The sequence below is a fragment of the Neopsephotus bourkii genome, unplaced genomic scaffold, assembly GCF_033783945.1.
Source record: "Neopsephotus bourkii isolate Nb327-2 ecotype Australia unplaced genomic scaffold, CSIRO-AGI_Nbou_v1 NB_1052, whole genome shotgun sequence".
NCBI classification, from domain to species: Eukaryota; Metazoa; Chordata; class Aves; order Psittaciformes; family Psittacidae; genus Neopsephotus; species Neopsephotus bourkii.
This window is the reverse complement of record NW_026901541.1, coordinates 3,450,533-3,477,154: the sequence shown is the minus strand read 5'-3', so window position 1 is coordinate 3,477,154 and position 26,622 is coordinate 3,450,533. Positions and strand designations below refer to the sequence as shown.

At 36.3% G+C, this 26,622-nt stretch overlaps 1 protein-coding gene across 1 annotated transcript in view; it reads left to right on the top strand.

Annotated features, from left to right (window-relative positions):
- Nucleotides 1–26,622, top strand: part of GPC5 (glypican 5) — a 115,821-nt gene that overhangs the window by 71,953 nt on the left and 17,246 nt on the right. The window contains 1 exon segment of the mRNA XM_061361120.1: nucleotides 23,375–24,069. Coding sequence (XP_061217104.1) covers nucleotides 23,375–24,069 — 695 coding nt within the window.

The following is a 26,622-nucleotide window of genomic DNA, read 5'->3' as shown; positions in this document are numbered from 1 at the left end:
AGCTCTTTTTCATTCCATCTCTCTCAAATCACCTCAAATTCCATCCTGTCTGACACTCCAGTTCTCCCTAAAGTCTCCCAAACCTTATCCACACCAAGTCATCCAGAATGTTCTGTACTGAGTTATCACATTTTCTTCTGATTTGCTGTTTGGGTTTTGCTGTTTTATTTTGTTTTGTTTTGTTTTGTTTGTTTGTTTTATTTTGTTTGTTTTGTTTTTTAAGATTCAGCTGAACAGGATGCTGGGACATCTATTCTAGGCCATGCTTGCCTGAAAAGGTTGGACCACATGATCCTCTAGGTCTTTTCCAACTTGTTGTTCTATGATTCAAATACATCACAGAGCTCCCTCATTTCTTCAAACCCATGATGATTGCTCACCCAGGGCCGTCAGCAGGTCTGCTTAGCTCCTCCTGAGCTGTGTGCTGCCAGCACCCATGTCTGTGCCCCCTATGCACCTGTACATGCACATCTGTACACCCCCATTGGTGCGGCCATTGGGAAAAGTCATCTTAGATTTGGTTCTTCCAGCTGAAATTCTGGGGCAGGTAAGGAGTATAGAACCATTAGGGAGAGACAGCAAAACATCTAGGTGACCCATGGTCTGGTCAGTCCCATAATTATCTTCACATGGTAAGTGACAGGAATAAGAGAGAGGAGCATGAAACATTTAATGATCAGAAGTTCTTTCTGATTTCTTTTCTCAGATGTTACTCCCATTCACTTAAATGACACAGGTCTTTAAACAAAAAAACATAAGATCCTGTGAACTCGTATTTTTTAGACAGTTTTCCATCCTTTTTATTTTTTTTATTTTTTTTTTTTAGTATGTGTAACGCTTATTAAGGGTTCATCACCAGGAGCAGCGAAGGTCTCTAGCAACTTGTTGAAATTTCATACCATTACAGAAAACTGCTCTTTAGTATTTTGGTGGGGAGAGCAGTTACTCTGGAAAATGCTGATCCAGTGGCAGTTCGCGCATTCCACAGGCACAAATTGATTGAAGAAAAGCTTTCAACATAAACCCCAGCAATTGTCCTTCTTTAGTTAACCTGTTTCTCACCTAATTTTCTACAAGCCTACTGGAGTCTCCAGGGACTTTGCCTTTAGGATCTTTTGCCTAATTTGCTCCCTCATTAAACTGTGAGGAGTTTGGAAGAGAGTCCAAAACAGTGACTAAATCAGTACTGAAACAGTTCATTTATCAGATGTCTTGGCTCTCAGGCATACTGGTTGTCGTACTGCTGATCTCAGGTAGACCCTTGGTCCTGTATTTGCTGGTCTATTTGCTAGCCCACGTGTCAACCTCAGCTTCTCATCTTCATTGACTTTGTCAGCATTTTTGTTCTAGCATTTCCTTCCCATCTCTACATGATCTTGTGGATCAACAGACTTCTTTCCTGGTTTGTCACGAGGGTACTGAACACCCCAACCAGTTCAAGAAGTCAGAAAGCTGTAATGTCTGGGGAACAAAGGCAGCATTATGTTTTCAAGATAGAATCTTTCAAAATCATCTTTTGTCTAGCTTGTTTTTTAAAAATCTCACTGGTGGTTACTCTGCATCTTCGTAAGGCAATCTGTTCCAGACAACAGCTATCACTTCTAGCAATCTTTTCTTTATGTGTGAATGAATCTCTCTTTCCACGGTTAAAGCTTATTATTATTTGTACTAGCCACAACGGACATGGATAGTTTATTCTTTTCTTCTGCAGGTACCTTTTACCATGTCTTTCCTCAGTTTTAGGCTGAATTCAACTTAAATGTTTCACTACGAATCATGTTTAAATAATAATCTAGGTTGATTTTTGTCCTGTGACCTCAATTTCTTCTAGACAATCCACATTCTTTTGTAATTCTGGTACCAAAATCAAATATTCCAGGGAAAGGTGTATTAAAGCCAGCAACAGCAGAAAGATTGTATGCATATTTTATAGGCTATGCTCTCTTTTTTTATACACCAATAGCATAGTGTTTTCCTTTCCCAGTTGGCACAGAAGGCTCACATTCTATCTGATATCCTCTAAAGCCCCCTGATGTTTTCTTTCCTTTAGGCAGTCATTCTAGAGGCTGGGTATGTGCCATTGACTACTTCTGCCTGAGTGTAGAATTTCCAATTCTCTTTTGGAAATTCATTGTGGTTTTACAGAACATGCATCCAATATGTAGTGGTCTTTTTTAATTTTAGTTCTGTCAGCAAGAATGCTTACAGCTAGCTCCAGCTTGGCAACACCTTCAGATTTCATAATTTCACATTTCTTAAAACTTTCATTATATCCTACTACTCATTAAGGAGAACATTGGTTAGTCCAACAGTAGGTCCCCAGAAATCTCAAACTGGGGAACCACTGATCTCTGAATAATTTTCCAACTGGCTTTGCATGTAGGAGTAACTTCATTTAGACCACTTTTAGTCAGCTTCTGAGAACATTATGTTAGTATCAGAAGGACTTACTAAACAAGTGAAATCTTGTTTTACTCTTTTTCTCTTACACATCCCTTCACATCCACACCCCCCACCTCACTTATAGAAATTGTTTTTGAAAATTGTTTTGGCTGTTAGTCATCACCCTTTTTGCTCAGGCTTGAATTCTTTTTGTTTGCTAAAACATTTTGGTATTTTTCTACAAATTGAAAGTAGTCTGATTGATATATAGTTTTCCAGCACTTTTTGTTTTCTCTTTTTTAAGGATAGATAGGTAACTTGTTTGATTTTTCCCCCCAGTCTTCCAGAATGCCATTCATCATCCATGAGTTTAAGTGCTTCTGAAACTGCTTCAGCAAATTCTCTGTACTTCCTGAATTTCATCATGTCTGGATAATTTAAAAAGTCAACTAACTGATGTTTGTATTCTCTAATGCGATTCCTATTTTCTATCTGTCTTAAATGCTTTGTTATTTGTGTTAATTACAATATCTTCCTGATTGCATCTAACCTTTTTACTGGAGACTAAAACAGTAAATGCATTAAATATTTAGGTTTTTGTTAGTGCCATGACTTGACAACTTCTTTTCCCTGTTGAGCTGTGGACCAGCTCTTTCCTTTGTGTTCCTCTTGCAACTAATGTACTTACTGATTTCTTTTCTTTGTTTATCTTGCATGGTCCTTGCTAGCTGGTTCACATTTTGTGCCTTCACTTTTCTTAGTGTCTTTCCATGTTCCTGGTAGTTCGTTATTATTTTGTTTTTCTTTTCTCGCCTTAATGATTTGAATTGTACTAGCTTTCTGTACCCGTTCTTCTTGTTTCTGAAGTAACACAACTTCCATCTTTCTTTTGTGCTAGATAGTTTAGTCGTATTTAAATAGGATTTCCATAAGGAAATTAATTGAATCCCAGGGGATCTTACTTGTCTTTTTTTATTTGCATGAAATCTCTCTTTTTTTTTAAGATAATTTGTATTTAATTTGTTGTTCTTCCTTCTTCCCACCCTAACAATTAAAAATACTATGATTCCATGAGCGTTCACTTAAATCTTTTTCCATCTGTCTTCTTTCATAAGGTCTAGGTCTTCTTGCTTTATGTTTTGTGTAATAAATTATTACACAAAAGTAGTCCATCTGAAGATTGTTGGATAGTCTGCTTTTCACTGCATTCCTTTTCCCCAAAATAGTTGAAGATCACAATTATCTCTGGTTTTATGTTTCAAGCAATATTTCTTAGATGCTTCAAAAAATTATCATTATCTTTTTAGTCTTTCTGGCTTGGCACTAGTGCAGTATCCCCCACCTTCCTTTCCCCATTGTTATAGTACATAACAGATAAGAAAATACGCAGTCAGCAACAGAAAACATGATAGTGACATACAAGTCACATACTTTTATCTATTTAATATGAAAACAAAGATGTAGTATTAATGACTTTCAGGCAAATTTCATGGTTTAGCTGTAAGAGTAGGTAGAATATTTATGACAATGTATTAAATTATCTGATCAAATAATAAGTAATCCTCACAGACTTCTCCTCATGGAAATAAGTATATTATCCTCACTTTGCAAAGGAATAGGACAGAGCAAAAGGAAATGGCCTAAAGTTGCACCAAGGGAGGTTTACATTTAATATTAGGAAATATTTCTTCACTGAAAGGGTTGTCAAGCATTGGAAGAGGCTGCCCAGGGAAGTGGTTGAGTCACCATCCCTGGAGGTACTTAAAAGACATGTAGATGTGGCATTTAGGGACATGGTTTAGTGGTGGACTTGGCACCACTGGTTTAGTGGTGGACTTGGTTAATAGTTGGTCTTAATGATCTTAAAGGTGTTTTCCAACCTAAACAAATCCATGTTCTCACAGAGTGTGCAGGGTTGGGCACACTATGAATTACTGTAGCAGCCCTGGCTTTTCTTGGAGGCTCCCACAGAATCTACAGTCTTATTTTATGTACTAATCTATAACACTGAACAGAATATAGGAGTTCCAGGTACACTTGCTTTCTACATGAGAAATTACATGTTTCTTTCACTATTTTTGACTCATTCAGCATAAAAATGCAGGATGAAACTAAAGCAGCTTCGAAAACTTTTCATACTCCTTTCTTCAAAACAAGTTTCTTTCCTGCCTGCTAAATAAGAAAAATGAATGAAGAAAATCACTTAACTAAGTGATTTTCTTCAGACAAGCATACTTAGCACATTATTTAAACATGCAGTAGTTTATCTTGTCAGCACATGATCCAGTTTTTAATCCTTGGGAAGAAGTAATCACTGAGTGCCACTAATGCATAACATGAATGAATTTCCTGTGTGTTTCACAGTCAAGGGTCAGACCACATTACAGCACAACAAAAAAGATCAAGGGCTGGTAACATCAATAAACAATTACTTCCTTATCACTATGAGCAGTGTGAGATTTCCAAGCTCATTCTCCCCTTTGTCCTTTGAGATCAAAGATCAGCAAAGGATTATATGATAAAGTAGAAGTAGATAATCCAACCCAGCAGTGGCTTGCATAATTTTTCTTGGAGTAATTTAGGAACTGTTACTGGCTGATTTCTCTCCTGGTTTGAAAACCATCATCTGTGGAGCGTTAATGGAACCAGGTTATTTATTCTGTCCCATGACGTTCAGGAGGCCACTGTGCAAGACAGATGGACACCACAGCCTTAGCTACGCTTACGTATTAACAATACATTATGTTGTGTATTATTTTCAACTGAGAGACGTAATTAACTGTCAGAATATCTTTTGGATATTAGCTTTTAAATAATAAGCAATCTTCCTCAAGCAAGACAGAAGTGATGATCAGAAAACAAAATACTCTGAAGAATTAGACAACCTGTTTTCTCCATCTTCCACTGAAGATAGAAATCTCTGCTGGCGGAAGTGTTAATGAAACTCAGTCTTCTCTGAATTCTTGCTGAGACAGAAAGATAGGTGGCATCAGTTTGCAAAAAGTTTTTCTTTTACCTCTGTGTACTAGGACACTATGTAGAAATCTGTCTGTATAGCTGGCTCAGCTTAGTATGCAAGCATTCTTGAAAAGTTGAAGTGTTACAGCTTAATGCCTTTTTACCTTCAGGCCTTGGTCTCCTGGATGTTTCGATCATGGACCTTGTTAGGGAAATTAATTTACTTTATGGGACAGGGAATGGCTGCATACCTGGATTTTATCCCAACACATATCCAGGAAATGAGCTGGTCAAGAAGCGAGACCCAGGAAAAAAATCATTCTGGAGTCTTAATGTGTATGGAGATAAAGATACTCAGAACAGTTAATTGTAGGTAGAGTTTTTAGAATTAAAGATGTAGTTCATAAAGTTATTTCAAGTTGGACTGCAATGGAAATAATTGTTTGCTAGAAAGATACCTTAAATAAAGTCAGCACAGTACAGACTGTTTTTTCATGACAGTATTTCTTTTCCAATTATCTATTTCTCTGGAACAAATCAGAAAATTATGTCAATATGGTAGTGTATCCTTTAGGGAAAATATACTGAAATAACAGTGTGCCATATCCTTACTTTGGGAATGGAAAATGGGTATTATTAAATTCTTATATGGGTGATAACTGATCTATGCATCGATCAACAGACATTCCTTAAAGTTAAAAATGTATTACTGGTAGATATATACTAAATATGTACTAAATAATTACAAACCGTAATACCTGCTGTGGTATGTTTAATAGTATGTCACTGACTTAGATATATTTAATAAGGTATCAGTAAGAGCTTTCTCTGCCCTTTCTCCAATGCTAACCAACATTTCAGAGTTTTACTGAATAAAATAATCAGTGTAGCATAACTTATTGGTGCCAAACAAAATCAATACAGACAGCAGGAGCAGATTTTATCAGCTGCTGGTTTTGTGGTTTGGTTTAGTGTTGTGGGGGTTTTTCCCCTTTGGGAACTTTTGCTCAAAAGTAATTAATTTCTGAAATTGGTTAGACCTTTTAGGCTTCGTCAGGAGTTAGCATATAATCAGGTGAGAGGCAAATTTACATTTCATAATTGCATTAGTCATTTGCACTTGAAGGCCCTTGCAGAATTAATTTAACATCCAAAGGTTCCCAAACACAGCAGAGAATCTTTTAGAATTTTTTTTTTCCCTATACATTATTTCAAACAAAGCATCTTTGTGGCAATTTATGTATCCATGAGGTAAGTAAACAGTACTAAAGTCACATAGCACTAAACCTGATGGAAGTTTCAGGCACTTTGAGGGGGCTTAATCTCTCCTAATTTTAGCCACCTATGAAGTAACTAAAAGAGTATCTAACCAACTGCCTCATTTAGGCTCATCATGGTTTATGAAAAAAGAAAAGGAACTCTAGAGTGCAATTCATCCCATCCTAAGATGGATGTCTGCCATAATTGGGATGAATTGCCCTCCAAAGATATCTGAGTGGGAGCTATGTCTTGCACATTTAAAGCATCTTTTTAATTAATCAGTAATATTGGATTTGCCTCAGCAATAAAAAAACAAGTGGTTTCCTGTCTGAACCCACTGATTATCCAAGTAGCTACAGTAGGTGAAGTATTTGACTTTTAGACGGCTAAAGTAAGGTGAAATGAATACTGTTTTATACTTTGAAAAGATGACACTTTGGCAGAAATGTCTCATTACTATGATACTACAAATTATAATTCTTAAAGATACAGAAAGGAGAAAATATAATCCTCTTTATTCCCTCTTTATTTCAATTATTTATCATTAAAGAAAACTAGAATTATGTGGTTGTCTTACATACTTATATTAACTAAGCCATTCAGAAGACATTTCAAAATACTTATTTATTATTATTACTATAGATTATATATTTGGTGGGATTATATCAGTGAATTATTAATGATGCATAAAGTACTGCATCGACAGTTAAAAGACAGAACAAAGCCAGAACTTTGCAATCTTAAAACTGTGTTGTTATTATTTATTGTAGATTTAGAGAAAATAAAACCAATAATGCGCAAGAAGCAGGAAACATTCTACTTGAAAGAGAAAATAAAGAAAAGACCATTTTTCTTTTGTATAAAATTTTGGGGCCTTTTTTTTCGTTATTCCTTTGACTTCTTTTTTGTATATGCCACCTATAAGGCATATGACTGTGAGTGTTCACAGACCTGTGTCTGCTCAGTGGAATGGTTTATGTTGTGATGCTTTTTCCCACAAAAAATAATTATAGGTGTCATCTTTTTTCATGCAGATGGAAGTTTTGTATGCCCCATCTTTCCAGCTGATCCTAATGGTTCTTACATTGCTACTTTCTTCCATGGTTCCTAAATGACCAATGATTATTGCTCATGCCATACAGTTAATTTATGCAGCTGAACCAAGCCATGCAGAAGGATGTCAAGCAAGAAAAAAAAAAAAAAGAAAAGAAAAAAATCTTCATTATAGGAATCAGTCAGAGAATCTAAGAATTAGTTGTTTAAAGAATGTTCTGATACTTGGCTCCAGGTCAGTAATGCTGGTTGCAGCTTCAGAGGCACACTTCAGTGCTATTCATTGCACGCAAGCTCTGTTCTTGAGCCTCCTACCATGTGACTAGTTACATATTTATTATAGAACAGCGTTAAGGTATATTAAGATGTGTTAATTTGTATTATCTGCCAGCCACAGAAGAAAGTGATGCCTTCCATGCCATTTGCTTCAAGTGAAATGACAGATTTCTGAGGGCCATTTCCCATCCTCAGAGAGAGTCTCTCATCAGTAGTCATGTGAGTTTGAGGAGTCTTCTTGAACCACTGATAACAATATACAGGAGTCTTAAGGAAGAGTGCAACTTTCTTAAGATCCTGCAACTCTGCCATAGATGTCATCCCCTAAATGGCCCACAAATAGAGAAATTAGTTCCACAATAGAACATTCCTGTAATATTTAATATGCAGCAACTTCCAATGTGAAATTTTGGTCACAGAATTGAATAGCAGGGCATGTCTAGGAGTCTCAGGAGACTGAGAAATTCCCTGTCCATCTTTTTTTCACAGCACATTATTTGCTAATTTGGAAGCGTTGTTCCTGCATGGATAGGATATGAGAAGAGAATGTTTTGTTGTTTTCTAGATGATTATCTTCGTGGTCATGGAGAAAGCTTTCCTATCTTTTGAATTTCTTGTGTTCAGAGTAACAGTGTCTACCATTCATCCCTTAGGATTACAGTAGGACTAATTTACATGGCTTTCATGTAAGAGAAACATAGCATTGGAACTGAAATGAAAGTTTTCTTTCCTTGCATGGTTGCTGCAAATCAGTGTTGTTAGTTTTTCTTCATCCATCCCTTTCTCTATGGATTGCAGTCTGGAGAAGAGCTGGGGTCCATTTTGTCATTGCTAGGCAAGTGCCAATTCAAGAAATAGTTTAATATATGATCTTCTTGTGAAATTGGATTTGGCAGGGGATTAAAAGACATCATCTGAACTGAGTGGAGAATAGGGCTGCTACTTTCAGTCTTTAGTAGGTAGTACACAACTTTTATTGCTTTTCTCTCCTTGTACCTCTTTTACCTCTTTTGATCTCTTCCGGAGCAGAATGACTACAGTCTTTTTGTGTACCACTTAGCTGTGAGTGTGCACTTGATTTTACATGACCTTGTTTTTAATACATTTTTTCAGTATGCAGCGATATGAAGGATGCATTGCACCCACCAAATTGAACCTGTGGTGCTATGCTACATGCCCACTGGTGTCAGAAAGAGGAAATGAAAAGCTTTCTGGAACAGCATTGGAAGAGTGTGGAGAGCAATGAGGCTTACCCAGTTTCAGCTGTACTGTTTTTTCGACTGCTCCCTTTAGTATACCTGTCTACAGAACCACACAGATTATCTTGGAAAGAACTAGTAGCAGTGATCTGAAACAAACCTGCAAGTATGCTACTAGTTACAGGCCCAGTGGTCAATATGCAGATATGAAAGGAGATGCACACGTTTATCTGGTGTCGGTATTAGATCAACATTAACTGTAGACTGCAAAATGAAATGGGATATCTCTTCCAATTTGCATTGTATTTGTATTGTTCAGCTTTTTTCTTTAAGAGTTCATTACTTTCAGTAGATACTTATGTTATAGATTGCATTAATGCAGTTGAAGTTAGATGAATACATCATTCTAAAAACATATATAGTTGCAAGAAAATAATCTCTGAGCAGACAAATCTCTAGAGAAGACAGAGTTTAATTTTCCACAGTGGAAATTCAGATACAGCTCTTACAGGTCAGTGATAAAGAAGTTATGAGTGAATTTGTAACTAAGGTAATGAAACTCTACAGGTGAAATAGCAAAACTAATGATGATTGGTATAATAGAGTCGATTGTTGAGCTTGTCACTGTCAGCTCCCTCATTAGAAAATTGAGAGAGACATATTTTTTGCATGATTCATCTCCCTATAAATATTTGGGCATGATTCATGTTCCTATAAACATTTAAAATAGGTCAGATGAATCATGCCTTAAACATCCCCCTAACTTTCTATTGTTGAAAAAATAAAAGAGACTATGGTATTTAGTTGAGGTGGTAGCTCAGATGAATCACAACTGTGTATGTTTGTGTGATAGATGTGATAAGCTGATGTGAATTTTTCACTGCCTCCTTCTTTGCTGGTTTTGAGTTTGGCATTGTTTTGTATACATCAATGCTGTATCAGTATTGGCATACATTGTTTAAGGCTATGTATGAACTGAACAGTATAGGTTGGAAGGCTTCATAATGAATCTTGTACTTTGTATTGCAGAGGTAGGATGTGTATTAGTAGGTGACATCACAATGTATGTTACTTTAGCCATATAATAGAATAAATCAGATTCTCCTGCAGAGTCATTAAAAAATGCAGAAAAGGGCAAAATGTTCTCACATGTCCTACTAGGTTTCACTGGAAATTGTTAATTCTGTTCAAACCCAGCGGTCACGAATGCTGATCAGACTGTTAACAGATAAAGATCCTCTTTGCACAGCTGTGGAGCAGCAGTTGGTAAGATGTAAAAGGTGTTCACTTCAGAATTGTCTTCACTGATCGGTTTCTTTTGTCAATATGCACATACTGAATTGCACTAGTAGTTGTCTTTGGATTTTTAAGAGATAGCAAAAGGCTGAAAATGCATTATTTTTATTATTATTATTATTATTATTATTATTATTATTATTACTTTAAGCAGAAAAGGGGAAGTTAGAGCATTTTAGACCAATTAGTTTAATTTCAGTTATTTGGAATAAAAAGATGAAGTATTTAGAAGCCAAATACAAGAACATACCAAGTTGATATGGAACAGTGAAACCATATTTACTGGGCATAAATTGGGCAAAACTAATCTAATATTCCTGTGTGGAAATGGAACCAAAATGTGGGTATGTGAGAAGCAGAGATGCTAAGTCACTTGTCTTTCCTAAGTCTTTTTATGCTATTCAACATGACATTCTCATAAGTATGGAATTGTCTTGATTAAATTGCCATTAAACATAGTCAAAACTTTTGGAAATCTGCATTTGATTGGTTAGCAATGGTCGATGATCAGTTGTGGTTCTTTGACAAGTCTAGCCACCATTTTCATTATTGTGTTGAATGTTGAAATAACCAGTGTGCTCTCAATAAATGAGAGAGGGCAATAACAGCTCATGTACAGACTAGAAAATAGAACTAGAATTCAAAATAGTGGGATGCCATTTTATGGGGGCATATTCAGATTCTTCATTTAGGTGGGAATAAGATGAGTTGAAGATTGGAGGAGGACTGGCTTCACAGTTCTGTTGAAATGATGTAGAGAGCTTCATGGTTCCCAAGATAAACATGAGTTAGAGAAGAGATGCTATTCCAAAATACATTAACAAAGCATTTTTTAAATACCTATTCAGATAGCGCTATACATGAAGCTGGTAGTCCAAAACATAAAGTTTGTCCACTTAAAGCACATCATTTGGGCAATTTAGACTTCCCTTTGGAAGTCTTTAGTATTAAGTTTGACTACATAGAGGCAGAATGGACCCCTTATGATTAAAGGAAATGGGACTGTTCATTCTAATTAAAATAAAAATAAAAATTTATAACAGTTTTCAGAAGTAAGATTCATCACCCAGCTTCTGTGAACTAATCACGCTCTTTCTCTGTATAAAAGGGGAGAAAAGCAGAGTGATTCATCTTACTTCCATGTGGACACCTAAACTAGGCCAGATGAATTATGCCATCCTCAGTACTGATTAGGTGAGATGTAGACTTGTCCACTTTAGAGATGCAGTTGGTCTTTCGAGATTTCTGTAATTAGGTGAGGAGGATTTAATCTGAAATACCTAAAATGAAGAAGAAGCAAATAATTTGTTCTCATTGGTGAGAGCAAATGAGAGTATGGTGAAGCACTGGAATGATTTTCTTGGAAGTTGTGCTCTCTCTATTACTATGCATTTTTTAAGAATAGATTACATAAATATGAGATCATAAACAGAGGAGCTAGAAGCCATTGCACAGCAGGAAAACTATGGCAGTTTCCACCATGGAAACATGGTGGGATGGCTTGCAAAACTGGAGTGCTGCAATGGATGACTATAAACTCTTCTGAAGGGGCAGGTGTCCTGGGTTCAGCTGTAGCAGTCATTTTTCTCCTTCTTAATAGCTGGTGCAGTGCTGTGGTTTTGACTTTTGGCCTGGGAACAGCACTGATAACACCAATGTTTTTACTTGTTGCTAAATCATGTTTACTCTGACCAATGACTTTGTGAGTCTCATGCTCTGCCAGGGAGGAGGGGAAGCCAGGAGGAATCAGAGACAGGACACCTGACCCGAACTAGCCAAAGAGGTATTCCGTACCACAGCACGTCATGCCCAGTATATAAACTGGGGGCAGTTTCCCAGAAGGGCTAGATCACTGCTGGGATGGGGCTAGGTATTGGTCAGCGGGTGGTGAGCAGTTGTATTCTCTTCCCCTGTTATTTCCCTTATCATTATTATTATTGGTAGCAGCAGTAGTGTTTTGTGTTCTACCTTAGTTACTGGGCTGTTCTTATGTCAACCTGTGGGAGTTACATTCTTTAGATTCTCCTCCCCATCCCTCTTGGAGCTGAGGGAGGAAAGGGGGGGGAGTGAGCTAACTCCTGTGTGGTTTCTGAGTGATAGGCTGGGCTTAAACCACAACAGTAGGTAAGAAGAAAAGGTGGTGGGGTAGACTTCTATGTTAGGGAGTGTTTTGATTGTCTAGGGCATAATAATGGTGATTAAAGGGTTGAATGTTTATGGGTAAGAATCAGGGGCAGCTGAGTCTGGTTACTCTTCACGAGGCAGAAAAAAATATTTGTGAACATCTGGAAGAAGTCTCACAATTGTTAGCCCTTGTTCTTGTGGGGGACTTCACTTTAGCAGATATCTGCTGGAAATAAAGTACAGCAGAGAAGAAACAGTCTAGGAGGTTCCTTGAGTGTGTGGAAGATGACTTCCTGACACAGCCACTGAGTGAGTCAGCTACAGAAGAGGACTTCTGGGAGAGGTGATGAGTGGAGGCCATCTTGGCAACAGCGATCGCAAAATGATCGAGTTTTTGATTCTTGGAAAAGTAAGGAGAAGTAAGCAGCAGAACTGCTACCTTGGACTTCCGAAGAGTAGACTTTGTCCTGCTTAGGAGCCTGGTTAACAGACTCCCTTGAGAGGAAGTCCTGAAGGACCATGGAGTCCAAGCAGGCTGGACATGCTTCAAGAAGGAAATTTTAAAAGCACAGGAGCAGGCCATTCTCATGTACTGAAACATGAGCTGGTGGAGAAGGTTAGTCTGGCTGAACAGAAAGCTTTGGCTGGAATTCAGGAAAAAAAGGAGAGTTCATGACCTTTGGAGGTAGGGGCAGGCAACTCAGGAAGACTTACAAGGATGCTGTGAAGTTACACAGGAACAAAATCAGAAGGTTCAAATCGAAAATTTTACAGCACGGTACTACTGTAAAAGACAGTAAGAAATGTTTCTATAAATACATTAGCAATAAAAGAATGTTTAAGGAGAATCTCCATCATTTATTTGATGTGGACGTAAACATAGTGACAAAGGATGAGGGAAAGGCTGAGGTATTTAATACCTTTTTTGCCTCAGTCCTTAACAGTAGGGCCATTTGTTATCTGAGTAGTTAGCCATCTGAGCTGGAAGGCAGGGATGGGAAGCAGAATGAAGCCTCCACAATCCAAGGAGTGGTGATAGCGACCTGCTACACCACTTAGACACACACAGGCCTATGGGCATGGATGGAAGGTCCCAGTTGACTGGAGATTAGCAAATGTGATACCCATCTACAAGAAGGGGTGGAAGTAGGATCCAGGGAACTACAGGCCTGTCAGCCTTGAAATCAGGAGCCATAATGGGTAAGAAAGAGTAGGTTAGAGTAGATTGTTCCAATCCATATCAATATTTGATACTAAGATGGTATCATCAAAAGCAGATACACAGAATATTCTGTACAACTGTCATAAAAAGTCCTAGAAACAATTTCTTTTTCCTAAGACTTTCTTATTGTTGAAATATCTTGTGAATTTCACTTAAATTTGGTAAGTTTATATTCTTAAACTGTATGTCTTTTCCTAACCAGTTTAGAGAACTGGATTTTATGTTGCTGTTGGCAGGTGCTATTTTCCTTTTCTGATTGGGAGAGAGCCTATTTGTCTGCCTGATAATCCACCTTCTGCAAGTTTCTATCTTGTCAAGCTAGAAATGGTACATTTATTAACCTGTCTGATACTTGAGAGTGCACACTTCAAATTTGTTACTTTTTACAGTATTCTGTGAACTAAGTAGTGAAAAATATGATATAAACCAAAATGCTTTTGCAGCACCTACAAACCAAATTTTGCACATATCACTAATCACTAGCAGTGATTAGATCACTAATCACTAATATCCCAGGGCTGTGCAGAGGGACATAGGTGGCCCTGCCTTGGGAGAGGGTTTGGACTAAATGGTCTCCAAAGGTCCATTCCAAGCCTAATGTATCTGTGATTCTGTAGCATGCAGTTTTTCTTCTTGATCTCAAATAGTTATGGAGGCACATTGAACTAACTTCATAAAACGGATCCTGTCATAAAATTAATTGTTCCTGAATCTTACATGGGAAACATGGGTATTTGTTTAAGGAATGAAGCCTTAAAAAAACACTTTTTTTGTCTCCTTTTTCTCAATAAAAATTAAGAGAAGTGAAGAGGCAGATGATAAACGCATCTAAATCCTTACCAAATTTTTTGGAGGCTCTTTGAAACCCATGACATGTAGTCATATGTTAAGTAAACAAACTCCTCAAATTTGTTTGACTAACTTGTGTCACAATTTTTAGTGTGGAATTTCTCAGAATATCAGACGCGGAAATTCACCGAACTTCCACCCACACTTAGAAGAAAGCTGTCAGATTATACATTCAGTGATAAAAGATGAATATATTTACTTGTTTGATGTGAAAGAAATGTTGATCTGTAGTGTTGCATCTGCAAGCACCTGATTATCGTTTCACTTTAACCTGTATACGTTGAAAACCAGCTCACTGAAGTTGAATGAGTATTGTCAGCATAGGGGGAAGGAACGGGTGGACGGACACGAGGGCACGTGGCAGGGTGTGTGTGTGTGAAATCAGGTTCTGAACTTTCAAATGTGAAGACAAAGCTTTATCTGATATCAGTCATCATCATAGCTTTATGGTAATCTTCCTGATGTTATTCTTTCTCTTCATGTGTAAGTCCTCTGTGACTCCTCAATAATTCCTTTTTATAAGTCTAGCAGGTAAAGTCACAATGTTCAGGGAACCCTCTGGGGACCAAGTATAAACTTTAATTAATTCTAAGAAAACCACATTCCTGGCTAAGCAGAAGGAAAGAGGATTTGCATAAATATATTAGAAGTTTGTCATTTATCTACCATTAAGACCATTTTGTAGAAGCATGATCATCTCAGCTCTCTATTCATATAAATTGCAGTTATCATATTATGTTTGATGACACTTTCTCTTAATACCAGTTCCTTATAAAAATCTCAGGGATTCAGCCTGACTAAATGTAGATCTTAATATATCTAAGTGATTTGTTCTAATGTCCCCTTATAGTGAAAGGAGAGGATCAAGCACTTCCAGAGAGCAGTTAATCTCAACCAAAAGTAGTCATGTAAAGTCAGAGAGATGAGTCATGCCTTAGAAGTGCTTGTTTATCTCACCTGACTTTTAGGGAGCTTCAGGTGACCAGCTCATCTTTGAAGTTACGTGAAATGAATTTTACCCTTCTAATTAATTACTTTTCTTACCATCAACATCATCCTGCTACAAGTTACAGATTTCCCTTTTAAAAAAATACCCTTTTCCTACATCTGAGATGACTTGCATTCCTTATTTATTATGGCAAATAAAACATTATCAAGTTAATGTCCTTTTGCAAACCATGCACAACATTTTACGTCAAAAGGTTTTAAAACAACTTCATTATATGATAGGAGTTTTAAAGCTGTGATCCCCTGAAGTGTTCTGCTTCAAATGATAATTTAAAAATATTTTCCTCCAGTGAGAAAGCATTGCCTATGAAACACACAAAACCTTGCAAAATCAGAGAGAATCTAAGCAGAATCCAAGAGGAAAAAGGGATTTAGTAGAGCTCTATTTATTGCTAGTTATTTCTTCTCCTGGCTTTATACAAAAAATTATGCTCTTGTTGCTTTCAGAATTGGAAGATGAATGGTCCCAGAGTCATCACTGTTAAAAGGATAAAAACAGACCACAGGAGAGTAAAAAAAAAAAGAACAGTTTTGGAAGAAAAGTGGAATCACTGATCACAACTAGCTAAAATAAAAACCATATGATACTAATTCATATGATTGTTATTCATTCATGCCTATAACAGTCATTCCATATTACAATATAATCTATCAATATATGATTAAATACATTACGTCATATGGGTGTGTTAAATATTAACATTAAAATTTTAAAATCAATAGTAGTAAGTTTCACTGAAAAGTGAAAAGTTGAAAAAGAATTTCCTGAATTAGATGGCTGGAACACCTCTCTTATGAAGACAGGCTGAGAGGGCTGGGCTTGTTCAGCCTGGAGAAGAGAAGGCTCAGGGGAGACCTTAGAGCAGTCTTCAAGTACCTAAAAGGGCCTACTTGAAGTCTAGAAAGGGGCCTTTTACAAGGGTATGTAGTCACAGGACATGGGGGAATGGCTTTAAACTGAAGGAGGATGGATTTAAATTTGATATTAGGAAGAAATTCTTTATTGCGAGGGTGGTGAGACACTGGCATGGGTTGCCGGTTGTGGCTGTCCCATCCCTGGAAATTCTCAAAGTCAGATTGGATGGGGCTTTGAGCAACCTTGTCTACTGGAAGGTGTCCCTGGCCATTGCAGGTAGGTTGGAACTAGATGATCTTTAAGGTCCTTTCCAACCCTAACACTTCTATGATTCTGTGATTTTCACTAAGTTATAAAAATTAATGAAGCTTCAGACAACTGGAAAAAAAGAGAATTTTATTCCAACAGCTTCTAAAGAGCAAACACAAGTTTGAGATCATATTATAAGATCAGCTGCACTTGAACCCCATTGCAGTGCTGGGCTTGTTCTTGAATGTGTAACTAAGAACAGGGAGAAGGAAAATACTTGAATTTGTTGATTTAGCAAGGAAATTCTGCATGACAAAACAGGATTACTGAGAAAAGAATGACACTGAGTGCTATTAAGTAGACTATAAAATAAGAATGAGGACAATTATCAATTCATAATAGTAAAAAAATGTAGCACAATCATGGGTTAAATTCATCTCACCTGGCTTTGGGACATGTTTTTCTAGATTCTTCAGCACATTGAGTTTTCAAGTAAATGTTAAATGATTTTTTACGTCGGTTAAATTGGGATTGAGTTTCTTAGGAGTCCTCACAATGGGCACACCTTACATATGGTTCCATGAGAATCTGCTGTTTCTCTGATTAATGTTTTAACAGCCTTTCAAAGTGCAACAGTTCTTTTTAGTGTGGCACTAATGTATATAGCCCAAATTATCTATGATTGCTAATTCCTATTAATATTCCTACTGAAACTGTCATACATTAACTTCCTAGTGTATACACTTTTCTCTGGTGCTATGCTCATGCCTCCAGAGCTCTCCACTGGGAGGAATATAATGCTGCTGCTGAAGGTGTCTTCCAGGATGGTCTTGAGCCCCTTCAGGGCTAATTTTGTTTGTCATAACCTTGTATTTGCTAACGGTGTACACACTTACTCTTTGGGCCCTTAGGCTTAGTTACACCATGATTACTTTTTTTTTTTTTTCAGTCCTCTGTAATTTTTTAACCCTAACCCACAAAAAACAACCGAAAACCAAACCAACAGCAACAAACAAAAGCCAAACCCAACCAAAGCAATAAAACCCGAACCTCACAAGTAAAAAACAAATACAATATAACTAAACCAAACTAAAAATCATGATATGTAAGAGGCTCCTGACATCTGAGTAATTTGCCACTGAATATAAGACAATTCAGGCAATGGTGAATTTATTCTAATTCAAGTTTCTTAATTTTATATTTTTTTCAAAGACAGATAAAATAAATTCAAGACCAAACAAGACCTGACAAATTCTGAAGTTTGTTATGAGTAGTTATGGCTATAAAGCCTGAGGTGTATCACTAACACTTGGCAACAGTGTTAGCCTGCAGGTTTTATCTGTTCTACTTGTTTTCTTACTGATTTCAATGGTGAGTCTCTAATCTATGAAATGGATTAATTTGAAATATGTGTTAATATGTGCAGTTTTTGTGAGTCTCGGATATCTTCTGCTGGTCCTTTTTTGCTCTCTCTTCTGTATAACCTTCACAGGCAATACCCTAATGAGTTCATTCCTCATAATTCATTTATATGTCTCGAAGACTTTATTTTTTTCAGCTCATTTTTCTGGTACAATAAGTGATTAGAGGACTTTGCAGTGTATCTGGCACTCTATATTACTATGTCTTTAGGAATAACTACATTGAATTTCCTACCTATACATATTTCTCTGTTTGATGTATTTTAAATAAAGAGATTATGTGTGTAATACTGCTTGGATTAATTTTTTTTCCATAATTATTTTTTCCTATTTTTTTTTAACATCTTGTGTTTGCTAAGCTGTAAACTTTACCTGAGTTATTCCCCTTCACTCTAATAGTACAGTGTGGCAAGATATACTTGTTCAGACTGTAAATCTTTACTAGAGACAGTTTGATGCTTCTGGATTATTTGTGCTGCCCATAAAACAGAACGAAGACATTTGAGATCACCGAACATCAATGGCAACTGGCAACAAGCTAATACTTTCCAATAGGATTATTCAAATCATAATAAATGAATAGTATTATTCTTTTTTTCAGGTTTTAGTTGGATTTAGTTATCTGGATTCCTGTATATTATGGGCTGATACTTAAGGTGATTCAGGATCATCAGTTTTGGATTCCCCCTGGACTATGAAAGGCATTCTTCCTAAATACTGTGTCCATAGTTCAAGGATGGATTTTAACCTGTCTAGTTATAATTTATTGAGTTCTATATGTTACCCTGACTCAGTGTGGATTAATTTATGATATATAATGTAGGCTGGTGAATTACTTCTGAATTATAACACTTTGCAATTTGTTGGCCCACTACTGGATTTTTAATTTATTAGACTATCTTTGTGTTAAGTATTATGGGTTTTTCAAAAGGTAATACTCAGAATTAGACCATGCATTTTCTTATTTAGCAGTTTCTATAAAACATTTATCCGTGTGAAGAAAGGGTAAACTTAAAGAAAATGCAGTTGCTTTTGTGACAGCACGATTCCACAGATTATTTTTTTTAATTAATTTTCTAAGGTTCCTGTAGTAGAGAAACACTTTGCCAAAACTGTTAAGTATTAGAATTGCAGGGGTGGTTTAAAATCCAATCCAAATTCTATTTCATTCTGTGCAGTATTTCCATTACATCTGATTGATGTCTAGTTAAAAAAAATAACCAAGGTTTCATTTATGTTCTCTTTGTGAGTTGTTCTAGTAAACAAGGCGTTTGTATACTTTTGTGTGGTCTTTTAAAGGGAGTAATCCACTGGACTGGTTACTACATTGTGGTGCCTTTATAATTTAGAACTAGCTGTGACTCTAAGGAACAGAAAGGTTAAAGAAGGTGAATGAAAGATTGAAAATCTTTTAAAGCAGTGAACTGATTGATAGTTACTTTACCTCACTATGTGACCACTTTATTAAATGCACTCTTTTCAAAAAACCTATATATATATATGTACTGATATGAAGACTCAGCTGAATAAATGCAAAATATATAAAACAAAAAAAGTGCTCATCTATATTTTTTTCCTTGCCTTATGTTTCGACCCTTGTTAGCAAAACCAGGAAGAAAGTTATTACTGTCCTTTCTAAGAAACTAATGGGTTAATGTATTGACAGCCCTGAGTTTTGGCTTAGGAGTGTACAAATTGTAAGTGTAGCAAAAATAAAATAAAGTTGACATGTCACCCATTGTTCACAGTAATGCTACAAAGGTATCTGTAGGATATTGTATGAAGATGTCATAAAGGATGGAGACAAGAGGCACCAAACCTGCAGATTAAAAGGCATTTAATGAGAACAGAAAGAGCTTGCCTGGTTCATCTTGAGTATATTTAAAATGTATTTTATAGGTATTGGGTTTATACTGATGAAAAACTCACACTTCTCTTATGTGGCTGAATAATTAAGACTAATGATGTTAGTCTGGGCCCATAGACTCAAAAAATAGAAAAACACATTTTTAAACCTCAGTCCTTAACAGTAGGGCCATTTGTTATCTGAGTAGTTAGCCATCTGAGCTGGAAGGCACTTGCATGAGGCATTTGCAGTATTGAACCAGCATGACTTGATTTGTCATTGAAATCTCTGAAAGTGTTGTAAATGACATAGATTGCCATTGTAAGGTGTTCACAGAAGCTGTTAAATACTGAAAATAAACATAGGTCTGATTTGCTGTTTGTCATTCTTCAAGCTGTCTGGCAGCAAAACAAATCACTGGAATAGCTTTGGTGGTTATAAAGTAGGAAACACGCCACTAAAATAAACTTGATTGACAAATTTTGTAAGAAACCCTAAAATGACAAACAGCATGGTGCAGAATCGTAAACACAGGTGGCCAGTATTATCATATGCTATTTAGAAAAGCACAAAGAGTAAAAAAATCATGCAGCTGATTATTGAACTAATTCATCAGTTGGTTGCTGGGCCACTAGTAATATAGTTCAATCTTGAAGGTTTCTTATTATTTAGACCACGTTGTAGAATCTATTGGTTATCCATGTGTGGCATGATTTATTCTTTCATCTAATATTTGTGCTCTTGGTAATAGGATACTGAAGCCACAGATTGTAACTGATATTTTATATCACATATTTTATGGTTTTCATCTAGGTAAAAGTAATAATGAAAAATTGAGAAGGGTCATGAAAACCTTATTTGTGTCATTCTAGATTATTATAGCATCTTTATTTTACTAACATTGCCTACTTTTGTGTAAAAGACCAAATCGACAGTTACAAAAACAGCCATTTTCCTAGGAGGTTTTATTATTCTTCACACTTTATTCTTTTAAGCCATCTAAACCAAGAATTTATTTGACTTAAATTTTTGTCTTTGTTATTCTGTCTGCTCCGGGCTTTTATATGAAGGGCTCTTGAGTCAGTGATAACTGGCTTTAGTTCAGCTGTCTAGGCACAGCCATCTAGTTCAATTTTAAATGCAAAACATCCACACAGAGCCTTCAGATGTGACACAGGACCTGCAGAAAACCCATACCCTTCCAGACAGGCACATAGCAACTACCATTGAAAATTGCGCTGAACACTCTTAGGCAACTAAATAAATCCTCCATAGTAGGATTGTACTTTCTTTGCAGTGTTTATTCCCTCCAATAAAAATGAGACAAAATGTACAGTGGAATATTTAGGGTTATAATTTAGCTGTCCATGTACATGTGTCCCCATGTGAGCTAGGTGTCCATACTGCTTTTATAGCTGGTGGAGGTCTCATCCTCTGTTCAGTTGCATTAAAGTGGGTGTCTTGATCAATACGCCCTATCTGATATGTTTTTTCTCATCTGCTGCTCCAGAAGAACATGGCTCTCATATTAACATTGGCTGCAATGCAGGTGTCTCAGGTATGATCTGGCATGAGGTACTGGAGGTTGAAACATGTCACAGAGCTGGTGAATGAACAGTGGATGCAGGCAGTGGTGGCCTCCGGAGTTACTCAGCTGGTACTTCCACATGTCAAATCACGAGATAAACCGAAGAGGCTTTGGAATAGGTCTCCACTGCTGGAAGCTCCATGTGGTGTCCTGGCTTCAGGAGTCTGACTTTTGAAAGAAATCAAACCCTATGCAGAATCACTGTGATATTTGGCATGTATGAATGTTTATAGTGAAATTCACTTTAGGAGAGATGCACATATGAATGTGCAATAGTAATGTTAAAAAAAAAGATGAATAGGATGCACTTTTCTACTCTATTGTGGGCAGTCAGCACTTAATAGCACAGGAATAGAGGTAATGAATCTGATTTAGAAGCATATATCTCATTTTCTTTGGAGAAAACAAAGAATACATAGAGAGTATAAGCAGATTAGATGAATATGTCTTCCCTAGGATCTTTACACAAAGTTTGCAATTTCAAACCCATTGCACTGACAAACTTTTAATCAGAATATAAAGCATTTATTCTTATGCATAAATATATGTTAGAGACATGATAGCTAGTCTTGGTTTTTACATTAAAATTATTCTTTTTACTGTTCCTTTCAATCACTGACCTAACATCAGACTTCAGTTTGCTTCATTAACTGTGTGGCATAGTTTGACACTATTTGATTCTGCCTATTTTAACATCCATTTGGAAAGTATTAACTGCACTTTGTGCTTTTTGTCACTTTATTTCTATAGAGTCCCATTGAAAAGATAAATGTGAAAAAAATAAATACGTGAGAATTTGTAAAGTTTGAATGAATAAAAGAAAGTTACTGAGTCATAGCCATCCAGTGGAAAAAGTGTGTTAATACTTGTAATACATATTCTCAGCTCTAAAGAAGTTTCTTTTTGAACTATATATTGCTCCTTTGCTTTCCCTGAAGTGCAAGATTCTCAAGCAGATCTAGAAAATTCCTCATTCAGACACCCCTTTTCTGTTTAGAAAGCCAGCTTTTTTCCTTACTTGCAAATCATAGATTAAGTCAGGGAAGAATACTTTTATTAGGAACTACTCAGTGTACTTAAGGATTGCTGCCTAACATTTGAAATGAAATGTAAGTTTATCCATTCAGGCTTTACCTGTTGTGCAGATCTTCAGGATTAGAGATGGTGCATCGCAGTGCCCAAAGAAGGCAGTTCTGCACATTCCAGCACTTTGCTTGACCATAGCAATTGCCAGACCAAACAGTAGCATCGTTTAAAAGCATGTATGATTCAAACATAGAACATAATTCTCATGTGTATTGGGTACACCTCTTCCATTGGAAGAGAAAAAGACAAAACTTATCTTTTAAAAAGTTTTAATGGAATAGGAGAGTTGTTTAAATTGCTGAATATTACTTTTGCCCATCCATTTTAGGATGGTAAGAGGAATGACTTGAAGTGACTGGGAGCATTTAAGTTTCTAGTGCAACTTGCAGAATGAGTCATGAGATGAGAGAACTTACGTATGTATATATGTACAAAAATACAGTAGGGCTTTGTTGTATTTTGTAACCTAATAACTCATCTTACCATCAATTTCCTTTTATAGTTTTTAGATTGTTTGATATGTCCTGCCAAGAAAACATATGGATTATTGATTGTGTTGTAGAATTACTTGCAAGGTAAAAAAATGCATTGCAGATAGATGTAAGATGTCCTGATGTAATTGTTTTAATTTCTTGTTTTGATTTCTTACTTTAATTTCTTATATTTAAAACCTTAAAAATAACAAACTTACTTTATTGCAGAAACCTTTGAAATGCTTATCAGACTGGCTGAGAATTACACAAGCACACTTTTCTGCAAAACATGCAGAAACATGGCTGCTGAATCTACTACACATGTTCAGGAGTTTTTCACAGATGTTGGACTCTTCATATTTGGCACAGACATTAGCACAGAGGAATGTGTGAACAGATTTTTTGACACTCTCTTCCCAGTCATCTACAACCATGTGATTAACCCTGGTCTGACTGACATTTCAATGGAATATGCGGAGTGCCTCCAAATGGCGAGAAGAGACATCAGACCCTTTCTTAATAGTCCCCAAAAGGCCATAAGACAAATGGGAAGATCACTGTCACCCAGCCAGACTTTCTTGCAGGCTCTGAATTTGGGGATTGAAATGATCAATAAAACAGATCATCTGCATTTCTCTAAAGACTGTAGCAGAGCTTTACTGAGAATGCAGTACTGCCCCCATTGCCAGGGGCTGACTGTATGTAAGCCCTGTATAGGCTTCTGCCTCAACATCATCCGAGGCTGCTTAGCTAACACAGCAGAAGTTGATCTTCATTGGCGGGGATATATTCAGTCCCTGGAGGAGCTCTCAAGTGCCATGCGTGGAACATACGACATTGAGCATGTGCTTCTGAACTTCCACTTGCTTGTTAATGATGCTGTCCTACAGGCTCGTGTCAATGGGCCAGAATTATCTGAGCAGGTAAGTAGCTGGTTTTATTCACACTTAGTGCAAACATGACACTAAGAAAATTAACATAACTACTAGTTGTTTGAGCATTTTTATGGTGATGAACACATTTGTATCAGTTTATTTGACAATGCTTTTTTCCAGCATTGCCAGTTTTTATTTTACTCATGCACATGACCTGCTAATTTCCCATATTCTATTCACAAGTTTAACATCAAATGGGGATTCAATGTTTTGGCAGCATTTACAGTAAAGGCTATTCAGTATGAAAAGAATTCTTGTGTGGAATTCATCTTTTCCCACTTCCCATGAAACCACAGCATTTTTCAGAATTTTGCTGAGTGAAAATTATTGTTGCATAACCCAACGGAAACTTCTTTTCCTATACCCTTTTGATTTAGAAGTTAACATTTTTAGTACATGCACTGAGTAGCTTTAGGTTTAACTTTACAACTGTCTGTTAAGTTCTGCTGAACAATAGTGAACAATGGAATGTGTCATTAAGTTTGAAAGCTTAAAATATTAATGAAATTTAATATTAATTAAAATATTAATGAAAGGAAGGTGAATTATCTGGTGAAAAACTAATTCCACAAATATTCTATAAAACGAGAATAATATCCTGACATTTGTGTAAATGAGAATGTTAAATCTCAGCAGTATTCATTTGCAGACGGGAAACTTTTTCTGTGACATCCTATGACATACGAGAATAATTTTTAAGAGTACAAAAAAATGTTTTTCATGAGCATAATTGTTTAATCACTGTTATCTTGCATGCACATAATGATATATTTAAACAATGCTTCTTTTAGAGGCCAGTAGCCTGTCTTAAAGAACCTATGACTTTGCGTTTATTATTTGCATAATTTTGCAGGTTTCAAAGAAAGTGTCACAGTTCCTTTTTAATATGAACTAAATCCTTCCTTAAATATACTTAAGAGAAAAAGCAAGTTGTGTGAGAGCTGTGTTAGCTGTGAATGCATGAAGAGCTTGTAAGATATGGTTAAAGAAAATACACATTATTTAGTTACACATTATAAATAAAGGTAGTGTATCTGAAAATTTAAGAATGTTACATAAGTAGCAAAGTTTAAATTCTTCATATGTTATATTGAACCAAAATACATTTTGTAACTGTATTTTTCTCTATACCCTTACATACAGGCTTCACTGACAGTGACATATTCTGTGTTTAATGCTGGATTGGATATCTTGGTCTGGGTAGACACCTTTAGTTTTACAGTATACACAGGTCTAAACAGGTTGTCTTGGTGTCACTGTGCTGTGACACTGTGGGGCAGTAATACTTCTACTGCCTCTTTATGTGACTAGCTGGAGTTGAAGCAGTATCTTCTGCTAAGCAGCTGATACGAACATCTGACAATAAACAACTGGACTTAATTTAATGAATAGAAGATTCTTCGCTTCAGACCCACAATCTGTTAAAATGGTTTCTTCATCCTGCTTGTATTCAGTGAGTAACATGGAAATTGCCAGCTACATTATCCAGAATCTTCTGCTGATTAACTTCATTAAGAAAAACTGTGATTTTTTTTAGAAAAGTTTTAACAGTTGGCTCAGAAGTGGCTCACTGATGTCTGTCTAATTCCTAATACGTTTCAGGGCTTCAGTTGCCTTTTAGAGACAATCCCCATTCCTCCTCAGATTTTTGAGTGATCTCTTTTACCTACAGGGAAAAACTAGAATGGAAAAGTAAGGGCTCAAGGGAAAGACTTCTGTTTCCTGTTTCATTTTGGGTCATTTAGCTTGAAAAGTTTTAAGCTTCGATTTTCAGCAGTGAACTAGCATTGGCCCAGACTTAGAAGTCTCTCAGCACACTCATGGTTTCAAAATGAAAGGTTTTATGATTTATTTTAGTATTCTTGAAAACTCTATGCCTTCCCTCTCCTCTCTTTCATGTCATGCAAGAAGTACCAGATTTTCTTATGCAGTGATATTTTGTGTCAGTGTTTGTTTGAAGATCAAGTGTTTACTTAAGATCATCTCATAGAATCACTTCCAAACTTTAAAACCAAAATACTCCATTTTTCATTCAGTCTGTATGAGAACTGTGTATTTAGACGTCTTTCACTTAATCTCTATGTTACAATTGACTAGGCCTTTCTCTCTTTGATCTATAATTTGGTCAAAGAAGACTATGATGGATTGATCCCTTGAAACATGGTGATCTCAGTTCTGATGTGCTGAGTATGGCTTTGAGTATATTTGCCCATATATTAGGTATCGAGACCTAATTCTGACATGTAATAAATGGAGTCTTTCAGCTTTAAGAGGCAGAGGACATGAATTCTGTTGAAATTGACTCATTAATATTTATTTATTTTATCTTCAGAGTGACTCATGAACTGTTTCAAATTTTGATAAGCAATTAATGCATCAGTGATTCTAGCAGACATAGAAAAGATGATTATGAGCTAGCAAATAATGGCTCATTTAAGCACGCAGCAGTCTCTGCGGTTTTAAAAGTGAATTTCATCACAGGAAGAACTTTCATGAGTTTTCAAGAAGCAGAGAAAAAAATCTTTAAATATTTGAAAGTAT